The sequence below is a fragment of the Nicotiana attenuata genome, unplaced genomic scaffold (assembly GCF_001879085.1).
Source record: "Nicotiana attenuata strain UT unplaced genomic scaffold, NIATTr2, whole genome shotgun sequence".
NCBI classification, from domain to species: domain Eukaryota; kingdom Viridiplantae; phylum Streptophyta; class Magnoliopsida; order Solanales; family Solanaceae; genus Nicotiana; species Nicotiana attenuata.
Window position 1 is genome coordinate 20508 of NW_017673077.1, and position 11242 is coordinate 31749.

The window sequence follows — 11242 nt, forward strand, 5'->3', positions numbered from 1 at the left end:
AGGCTCTCTTAAATATTTGCCAAAAAAAAAAATGTGCTTACTGAGCTTTGAACCTGTAACTTCTTAGAACAAAATGAAGCACATAATCAACACATCAAGAGACAATTCACATAAAGTGGTATCATTTTATCCTCTTATTCGTTTCTTCACAGTATTAATACATATATTTAGTAAAATTTTCCGAGACGTCCATCGGCCCCTGCACGTTAGTATCTACATGCAGACCTGAGTTAGGTGAACAGAAGGGGGTTCAATTGAATATCACATGATGTATTTTTATTTTACATATCCTTATTTGAATTCCTGACTCCACCATTACTTACGAGATAAAAAGAAACGAACCAAAAATTTCCATTATACTGAATAAAACAATAAAACACACACATCGTTAGTATGTATATATCAAATTGCATTACCTGTAGAAAACGAGTATCATTGCTCACGCACAGCACTTCACCACCACATTTTCCAGAAGTAAATTATGTACGGGTTCGTTTGGTACGAGGTATAATAAGGTATAATGTTGGTATAAAAATTTAATACCACCTTAATACTTTATTTGGTTAGCAAACCTAGTATATTTTAGTATCGGGATAACTTATATCTTGAAGAGAGTGGAGAAATTAGTGCCGGGATAAGTTATACATTCTCCTTAGAAATTATGCAATTGTCATTTTTAATACAACATACCAAATAGTGGATAAAAATCAATACCAGTATAACTAATCCCAGTATAACTTATCCCTGCATAAGCCGTATTCAAACCAAACGACCCCTAATAGTACTAGAGTGCAATCAGTAACAACACTTTCAAAAGAATGTCAAAAAAGAGAATAAAAAGTTAAATACTTAGCAAAGTAGTAGTAGTTAAATACCTTCTCTTAAAAAAAAATAGTAATACTAACTCTAATAATTTTTTTGGCAATTTCATTCACTGGAAATTGGAACCTGGTGTGTAAATTGCAAGATCAGGCCAACCATTGCTACCACCATTCCAACAATTATTAGTATCTCCACCATTTTGAACTCCCAAATATGTATTATTCCCATTTTGACGGGTACCATCTGAGACCGAACCCGAACCCGAACCCGAATTTGAATTTTGATTCCTCGCAAATTCACCCAACTGCAAAACGGACCCATTATTATTACTGGGATTCAAAGCTTCCAGTAAATTCCCAAATTGCGGCTCGTTTGACTCCAGCAGCGAACTGAATTGCCCATTACTCATATCAATCACTCCACTACTGTTTTGATCAAAAGCTGGAATTACAGGTAAAACAAATGGCTCTGGTTTTGGATTTGCTATCTGATCAGATTTTGAAGATAAAACTGAAGACGACGTCGTTGAGGAGGAAATTTTCTTACTTGAAGATGAAGAACGTTTTGTGTTCTTACGAGAACCACCACCAACTGGAATATTCCTAAGAGTACCGCCTTTGGTCCAATACCTACGACAACTCTTACAAAAGTGACGTGGCTGAGAAAGATTGTAATTGTTGTAATAACAGAATTTTGTATTTGGTGAATCACATCTTGGACATTTCAAGTGTTCTTGCTCTGGAAATTGTGGCTTTATTTGTGTATAAATTGATGGATCTTGCATATTTAACTTTCTCTTCAGCCTATAAAAATTCAGTCTTTTTGAAATAAAATCAAGTGAATTAGTAGTATTGAAACCAAAATTTGTAGTTCTTTTTTTGAGTGAATTTTCACTGGATTTGTTTGTTACTATGAAAGAAGAAATGCTGGCCTTTTTGGGGTTTGAGAAGTGGCGAAAAAGCACTGAAGAAAAAAGGACAAAAAAGACAAGATATTTTTCACTAGTAAAATCTCCAGAAGAAAAACAACAAAAAGGTAAGAGGAAAAAGCAAGAATTTGTACACAAAGAGGGCTATTTTAATTTCTTGAATATATGAAACCAGTTTATAGGATCTTTACCTCCAAATTTTCACCAAAATCAGTGACTCTGCAGAAAAATTCTGACTTGAAATCTTTCAAGAAATCAAGGAAAATAAGGGGAAATGAAGAAAATAAATATACTTAGATTTGAAGTTTGATTGAATGATATGAAGAATTCCGCGTTAGAAAGAGTTAAGAAGAGAGAAGTAGAGTTTCCTTTCTCTTTCTTATATACTCTTTTTAGGCTTATAGAATTGGAATTTTTAGGAGTCTATAGTGTTTAGTGAAGTCTCACTCAAGCTGATTTTAATAGATAGGCTAAATACTAAAGAGGAGTCTAGTAAAAAAGACACACTGCCACATATTTAAAAAAGGAATTAAAAGTCGAGAAAATCATACTGTATAATCGCTCCGCACTAAAAATAATAGCCGAAAAAAGTATATAATTTTTTTTATATCTTTTGTATGTATAGACATTTTATATGTTATATACAAAATTTTATACAATTTTTCGGCAACTAAATATAAATAATTTATGGCGCGGACTAAAAGTGATAATAACTCTTAAAAAAATAAAGAACAATCTAGAGATGATTAAAAAATATTTATATAAGATTCTTTTAAGCCTTGGCTACCTCTAGGTAGGATAGAATAAGCCAAAAGCTAATATTGTATTGTTAAATCGTCAACGTAATAGTGTTAGTAAATTCAAACAAGGAGACTAAACGTCAATTCTTGTCTTTATAATGTTCACTTAACCTTACACGTGTTTATTAACCTTTGTTTTTCCTTCAGCAAAAATAACTACAGTTAAACCTCTCGATAACAATACGCTATATAACAATTATTTACTATAAAATTCAAAAATTTATGGAACCAATTTTTATGCTATACTATGTTAGAAAATATAACAGAATATAGGGACGAAATAATTAGGCTTTGATAGTGTAGTCACTGTCCTTAAGGAATTTAAGCCTCCCAATTTCGTTGCTGCAGGGATTATGGCAGAATTCCTCCAGGATTTTACAAAGCCTCTGAAATTCGAGCACCAGCAATTAACTCGAATTTCCACTTGAACAAATTTGGTGAATTGAAGATAGCAGAAAAGAAGAAGATACTTTGTTGCTTTTCTGATGATTTTTGTTTTGGAAAAGAAAAGGGTATTTATAAACCTTTAGGTGTCTGTTAGGACTAACAGACTCAACCTTTGCCAATAGGCACCTTTTAAAACAAAAGTCAGCTCTTTTTAAAATTAAAACGTTTTAATATTTAAAACGTTTTTTTATTAATTAATAAAATTAATAGATGACTAAAAGAAATAAATTTTGAGCTATTTAATTGGCCCAAAGCCCCAAGTGCCCAAGTGCCCAATTTTGACTATTAATAATATAACCAAATTCTAGTTCCCTCCAAAACATCTTTAAATTATTCAAATCATGTAAGACAAAGAAGTGTTTTTAAACACTTCTTCCTTTCTTTCTTTTTCCAACGAGGGACAAAGCAACCTCTTCTCAAATACTCTCATCAAAACACTAACTAATATAATATACTATAATTTATGTTATCTATAACAACACTTCGCTATAACAGCCGAAAAAATTAATAAATAAGATTGTTATAGAAAGGGTTGATTGTACATCAAACATCCTCAAATCAATTTTCTCTAATACAAAACTTTACAGGAACGTAATACTTTATAATTGGCATTTGGACAATTTTTGAGAATTTTTTCACAAGATCTTTACAAAATACACATTTGATACACACCTTTTCAAATGTTATTTTAGCTAGTCAAATTTAGTTCAAAATAAAAGTCATTTAAAAAAATAACTTTATCCTTGTTCCAAGAGATGAGTTATACACTCTTAACAGCTATTACTCAATTTTAAAAGAGATAAAAAGTAATGTAATAAAGTAGTTCCGATGATTAATAACTACTAAATGGATTTTTTTAATTAGTGTGTTAAAACTTTAAATGGTATTTACAAAGAATCTAACATAATTTGTTTGATATTTGTATAAAACTTTGTATTGCCAAACAACGTCAACATAAAAAAGTTTTTAAAATATTATTTGGTTACAACTAGAAATAATACTGGGGTATTTATTTATTCAATCAAAATTTTAAATGGTAACAAAACAAAATTGTTCTTTTGTAGGCAAAAAAATTGGAGGGGCTTTCAACTTCAATGGCATCTTCTTTAGGAGAAGAGTTTAGCATTATTAGGCGTTATTATTTTGTCGCATTAGATAACGATTAAGGAATGTCTTAGTCAAATAAAGATATGAACACGACTCCTTATCTCTAAAATAATCCGCGTGACGACTTTCCTCTACTGTCTAGTCTTGATTCTTAACTTATTAGTGGCTGATTTTTGAATCCTAAAAAATTTAATGGGTTTAATTTTAATGGTTTTGACAGTAATTTATTATGCGTTAAAAATGATGAATTCAATTATAATATTTACTAAAAAATTTAGTAATTTTTGTGTATACATTTAAGTTTTGCGTTAGATATAGCTGGTTCATGTATTTTTAATGTACAGTCAAGACCTCTCTATAGTAATATCCTTATAAAACAACACTTCACTATAAAAATCAAGTTTTTCCGTTATCGAATTTTATGTACTGTTATAATTGTTGGGTGTGCGAACAAAGTCCCACATTGGTAGTTGAAAAGATTGGGAGTCTACATATAATGTGTAGGGATCTCTTAATGGTGTGAGGCCTTTTGAGGAAAACCGTGCGAGCTTTGCCCAAAGCGGACAATATCACACCATGTTAAGAGTGTCTTTGGGCTAGTTTAGCCCAACAACTGGTATCAGAGCCCAGGTTCAGCGGAACGAGTATGGAGATGGTAGAGTGATGGTGCAGGGCGGTGCACACACAAGAAGAAGCTAGTTGCGGGCTTCGGTTGACATAATACTCTAACAATGTGGGTGACACACAGTGAATCTCAAAAATTGACCCGTGGATCGTGGTAGTGGGCCACGTGGAACTTAGTTCGAGGGGGGATTGTTGGGTGTACGAACAAAGTCCCACATTGGTAGCTGAAAAGATTGGGAGTCTACATATAACGTGTAGGGATCTATTAATGGTGTGAGGCCTTTTGGAAAAAACCGTGCGGGCTTGGCCCAAAGCGGACAATATCACACCATGTTAAGAGTGTCATTGGGCTGTTTTAGCCCAACAACTGGTATCAGAGCCCAGGTTCAGCGGAACGAGTATGGAGATGGCGGGGTGATGGTGCAGGCTGTGCACACACAAGAAGAAGCTAGTTGCGGGCTTCGGTTGCCATAATACTCTAACAATGTAGGTGGCACACAGTGAATCTCGAAAATTGACCCGTGGATCGTGGTAGTGGGCCACGTGGAACTTAGTTCGAGGGGGAGATTGCTGGGTGTGCGAACAAAGTCCCACATTGGTAGCTGAAAAGATTGGGAGTCTACATATATATAAGGTGTAGGGATCTCTTAATGGTGTGAGGCCTTTTGGGAAAAACCGTGCGGGTTTGACTCAAAGCGGACAATATCACACCATGTTAAGAGTGTCTTTGGGCTAGTTTAGCCCAACAACTGGCTTCTTCTTGTGTGTGCACCGCCCTGCACCATCACTCCGCCATCTCCATACTCGTAACTAGGACTTTCGTGGGGGGAAAAACCTTAGGGTAAAAGACAAAAATAACAAACCTAGTTTAAATAAGGAATTGTTTATAAGAGTTAAATTTTAATTTGATTTTAGAGTCTTAAATGTTAGAATATTTTATATGTTTCAAATAAGGAATGACTTAATAACCATAATTGAGTTGATTTCTAAGTCTTAAATATTAGAAATATTGTTAAATTAAAATTTTATCTAACATAAAATATATTTTTAAAGGGTAAAAATGACGAACGATATGTCGCTAAGGGCCTTTGTGCTTTTAATATAGTAGTATAGATAACTTTACATATATGATCAATTTTGAAAATGATTGAATGGATTCTTTCATTTATTAATTAATTAGTTTAAATACTTAATTTATTGACTTCAACAATTTAAGGAACTATTTATTTTTCGTCGACTCAAATATAATGTTTAGGTATCCCATGTTTTAAATATTAACAGTAGCATGGAAAGAATTACAATTATGTTTATTTTCAATTAAGAAAGTAATTCATATAAAGTAATTGCACTTTTAGTTTATTTTAAAGTACTAAATATTAAAATTTCCCAAAATAGAAAGAACTTAACAAATAATTTAGTGGACTGTAAAGTCCTAAACATTAAAAATATTAATATAAAGTAATTGTATTTATGATAAATACTCTAACTCATGTTCTTTATTAGAAAACAATAAACATATTTAAAAGTCATTCTCTAACATTGCCTCAACGCACTGAAACTGGAGACACAATTCTTAACCTCAAATAATTTGGGACTCATAATATTCGATAATAAAAATTGAAAGTTCTATCATTTAAAAGTCTATGCAATTCAAATAAGGGAAGAATTTAAATAAGTAAATTTTTATATAATTTTGAATTCTTAAATATTAGAAGATTTTATATAATTAAAATAAGGAAAGACTTAATAACAAAAGTTCTAATTAATTTTAAAATCCTAAAAACTCGATAATAATACTATTTTTAGCTTTTAGGAAAGTAATTAAAGTTCTATTCCTAAATATTAGACAAAACACTCAAATGACTATTTTATCCAATGTGAACACTATTTTAAAAGGGTAAAAAAGACGAACGACATTTCACTAAGGGTTTTCGTGTTTTTAATATAAAATATAGAATATAGATATAGATAAAAGCACGAATAATTTATGTTAAATGTTGGACGACTACTGATGGGAGGTATGCCATTGTCTTTGATCACTTCTCCAAAGTCTCAGGTCTACAGGCAAACTTGGAAAAGAGCTCACTATACATAGCAGGTGTGCCTATGGAATTCAAAGATAGAATGCTAGCAGAACTCCAGCTATCAGCAGGAAGTATCCCATTCAAATACTTAGGAGTCCCACTATCCTCAAGGAAGATAACTATTCACCAGTGCATGCCATTAGTTGAGAAGATTGTGGAGATGATAAGAAGCTGGACATCAAAATGCCTATCTTATGCTGGAAGATTACAACTCATTAAGAGTGTTCTGTTTGAAATGCAGACCTACTGAGCTCAAGTATTTCTAATCCCAAAGAAAGTTATTAAACTTGTCAATGGAATATGTAGGAACTACTTATCGACTGAATCAGGAGAATACTCACAGAGCTCCTATAGCATGGGAAACATTGTGCAAACCAAAAGCTGTTGGGGGTCTAAATATTATCTTTGGGCCATAATGGCTAAAAAAGATAAGCTTTGGATCAGATGGATACACTGTCACTACATAAAGCAGAAGGAGATCAATACAATGGAGGTTCCAAAGCAGGCTAGCTGGCTAGTAAGGAAATTGTTTATAGCAAGAGAGTGGTGGGCAAATGACATAATGTCACACCTCCTTTTTCATACACCCGCAAGGGCGTAAAGGAGTTTTTCCAAATAAAGGACAATCGAAACGGGATTCGTTATTTATTAAGGTTCAGAGTCGCCACTTGGGAGATTAATGGTGTCCCAAGTCACCGGTTGAGTCCCGATCCGAGGAAAATATGACTCTGTTTAACAGTCCGCGATCCAGAAATCCGAGTAAGGAATTCTGTTAACCCGGGAGAAGGTGTTAGGCATTCCCGGATTCCGTGATTCTATCACGGTCGCTCAACTGTCATATTTGGCTTATTTACTTGATTTTAGTACATGTTTTAACCCATATGCTTTTAACTTTTAACCGCTTTTATTATTATTATTTTGAGAGAATTGCAACGTCGTGAAAACATGTCTCGAATCGCGTCACATAAATGCACCCGCAATTTTTGACATGTTTGGACTTCGTTGAGATTTGAATTTGGGTCACATAAATGTGCACCCGTATTTAAGAAAGTAAGATTATTAAAAACGCGCCTAAAGTGACTAACACGTTATTATCTTTGGGGAGGGCCGTGAAATTCTCTAAACGGCCCATCCCGGAGTCTAGGTATTTTTAGTATAAACATTTATCGAGGGCCCCGCAATTTATTTGTTTTGTTTAGCGAGGCTCGTCTCGTTTTATTATTAAAAGGGCAAATCTAAAGCAATCTATAATTTTCTATTTTAATTTGTCCCTAATAAAATAATCCTAATGAATATGTTATTGTATTAAAGCAAACCATAAGAACAATTGCATTCAGGCCTACATCAAAGAATGGCCGATCACAGGCCTTGGCCCAGGCCCAAACGTGCACGGGATACACGAACAGAACCTGGGCCGCTCATTAAGGCACTGAAGCCTACACTTTTGACAATGGGCTGTTGAACCCAAATCCTTAAAACAGACCAAGCTTCAATTCAATTAAAACAAGTAGCCACTGAAACTGCTTCAATTTATTCTACTTACATCCAGATGATACTGACCCTTTGAATTTCAATTCATGCTCATATTAATCTACTCCCTTATCTGTTGGTGAATTCCTAAATATTACTAACGTTGAAGATTAAAAACAGAGGCGTGAATTTGGCAACATTACTACTAATGCAAACTAACTATCTTTTAACTAAGTCAAACTAACATGATTAGATAAGCTGGACTATTGGAATTAACTATTGAAACAGGAAACTGTATTTTTTATTACTCACATAGATTTGAAACAATTCACCAGTCATCTCACGAAATCATTCTAAATTAGCTAATATTCATAGTACTCATATGGATATGAAATATAGTACTCTGCACAGTTCTAGTCCAATTATACAATTCCAATTACAATGACTAAATTAATTTCTAGAACAAGAGGGAGAACAGTCCAATTATACAGCTCTTCCAAACCTAAGTCATCAAATGTCAAATGCTGATACCATACATAAACTGATGTGTACGTAAACATCAGCAGGAGCAAACTATCATGTGAAGAATATATGAATGAACGACTAAAACTCTAAACAATTCAGCTTTCTATTCCAATAATGCTTCAGTTACAAATTTCCTAAGTTTTAGCCATTGGAGATTGAAGATGTACCTGGAAAATGAAGAAAATGTGAGAGAATAATGAGTCAGCAGTGCAGACAACAGTCAACAGCAATGGTATTTCAACAGCAGCACCGAAATTACTCTCAAACTCAAAATCGATTCAGAAATAGCCCAGGATTGAACTCAGAAACTCAATAGCAGTCAATTGATCAACAAACAAACTCATTTGACATCAAGTTTATTCGAAATCGAACTATGAAGCTACTGGATGAATCAATGCAACTTTTTTGGATTTTTTGAGAGTTTTCTATTGTTTTTGGACAGGATCTAGACCTAAGAAAAGGCTTGAGCTATCATATCAGAATTTTATAGCTCCTTTTATTTGAAATTCAAATTTTGAAGTTCAGATTTGCAGAATGGTTGTTGGAGGGAAATTTTGGGTTCCAAACTTGTTCATGAAGGCAAGGTGCATGCCTTTTTATAGGCACAAAATGAAGCTCTATCAGAATTTTCCTTTTGCTTATTAGTCCCTCTTTTAAAATTTAGTTTTTCCCACTTAGCCCTGTTATTCCTGACTTGTTACTCAAGTAAGTGCATTTATTTTCTGAATTCTTATCTTAAAACCCCTTCTAGAATGTTCTAGGAATTTCAGGTAACAACTACAAGATTCTTCACCCTATAATTTCTAAACTACTCTCTCAATGCCCTATTATTTACCCCAAACTGGCCCAACCTCTTTACCTCAGTTAACAACTATGGTTAAATACTAAAAGTGATTAAAATTTAACTAAGTCTGATCAACTCCTAAAGTTGCATCCTAAACCACTAATCAGAAATGAAAATCAAAGTCAGCTAAAATGCTAATACTAACTAGACTCACTTACTACACAAACCATTCAAAGAATTAAACTATAGTCAGGTTATCAAATAACAAAATTGAATCAAGCTAATCAGCAAACAAAATCAAACCAAGAACAAAACCTAAAGTAAGACGGAATTACTTAATCATGAATACCAATCAATCCAGTGAGAGGAACTTTACTGACTAAAACGAAAAATCCAAAGAAAACCAAACTAAACTAACTAACTATGGACTAACTAACGATGACAAAGATCAACCGAATGACAAAATTAAACCAACAGACCCAGGTCGCCAATTATGTGAACAAATCCACACAGAAAGCACAAATGATTCAAAGACATAAAACAAAACTCTAAACCACTAATGAACAAGGAATTCAAAGAAAACCAAAGAAAATTACCACTCACTGTTTTTGACTTCTCTTCAAAATTAGCCCTTCCTCAGCGACATTGGAGCGCCATTGACATTGAAATCATCATGGGGAAAGCAAAGGGACCATGTGGTATCAGTTTGATGAAATTCGGAGAAACTAGGGTTTTGGCCGGAAAACATTTAAATCAATATTCGAACGGTTCCGGCCAAATTCGAGGGTCAGAACCTTGGGGGTTTGATAGAGGACACGAAGGCGGTCTTATGGTGTAAATTTGGTGGTGTTTGGACAAGGTGATGTTTTGGCCGGAAATTCTATGATTTGATATTCGCCGGCCTAGGGTGGGTTTTAGGGAAAATTGATGGTGGATTTGGATAGAGGAAGGGAAGGGGGATCCAGGGTGTAATTTTGGTGGCATTTGGTGGTTCTCCGCCGCCGTGGGCGATTTCCGGCGGCGGAGTTAGGGCGGCGCCGGCAGAGGGTGAAGGTACGAGGAAGGGAGCCCTTTGTCTCTAGGGTTTCTGCTATTTTGAGACATTTTTATTTAATACTCAAGATTGAACTCAGGCCATTGGATTGGAATGATTGGACGGCTCGGATTGACTTTGTATTAACTAGCTCAAACGACGTAGTATCATTCTTATACTACGTCGTTTTATTGGTCATCAGGGGGGTCATAGATCTGGACCGGGTTTGGGCTTAAATGAATGGGTTTTGCATGGGTTTGGGCGAATTGCTTGGGCTGGGAGTTAAATTGGCCCAAATTTCTTTTCTTTTCATTTTTGAAATTGTTTTCTCTTTTCTTGTTATTTATTTTATTTATTTTTCTGATTTTTGAAATGCTAAATCGAAATTCAAAACCAAATTGACACCAAAACGATTATATTTTCTAATTTCCAAGTACTCTAATTTCTAATTAAACACCAACTAAGACAAATTGAAACTAAAAATGCAAAAAGACCATTTTTGTTATTTTTCTTATTTATTCCCTTAACTAATATGAAATTAAATCCTATACAAATACCAAGTGTATTTTTTGTATTTTTCATATGAATTAAAATGCAAACAATCAACATAAAATGTCA

At 33.8% G+C, this 11242-nt stretch overlaps 1 protein-coding gene across 1 annotated transcript; it reads right to left on the bottom strand.

Annotated features, from left to right (window-relative positions):
- Positions 1-329: 329 nt before the first annotated feature.
- LOC109215378 (dof zinc finger protein DOF3.1-like) lies at positions 330-2181 on the bottom strand. Its single transcript, XM_019379433.1, has one exon. It carries the CDS (start codon positions 1604-1606, stop codon positions 932-934), a length of 675 nt encoding a protein of 224 aa, XP_019234978.1. The 5' UTR covers positions 1607-2181; the 3' UTR covers positions 330-931.
- Between the last annotated feature and the right edge of the window lie 9061 nt (positions 2182-11242).

Coding starts and splice junctions, on each gene's coding strand:
- LOC109215378 (XM_019379433.1), bottom strand. CDS start 1,606: ATGCAAGATCCATCAATTTATACACAAATAAAGCCACAATTTCCAGAG.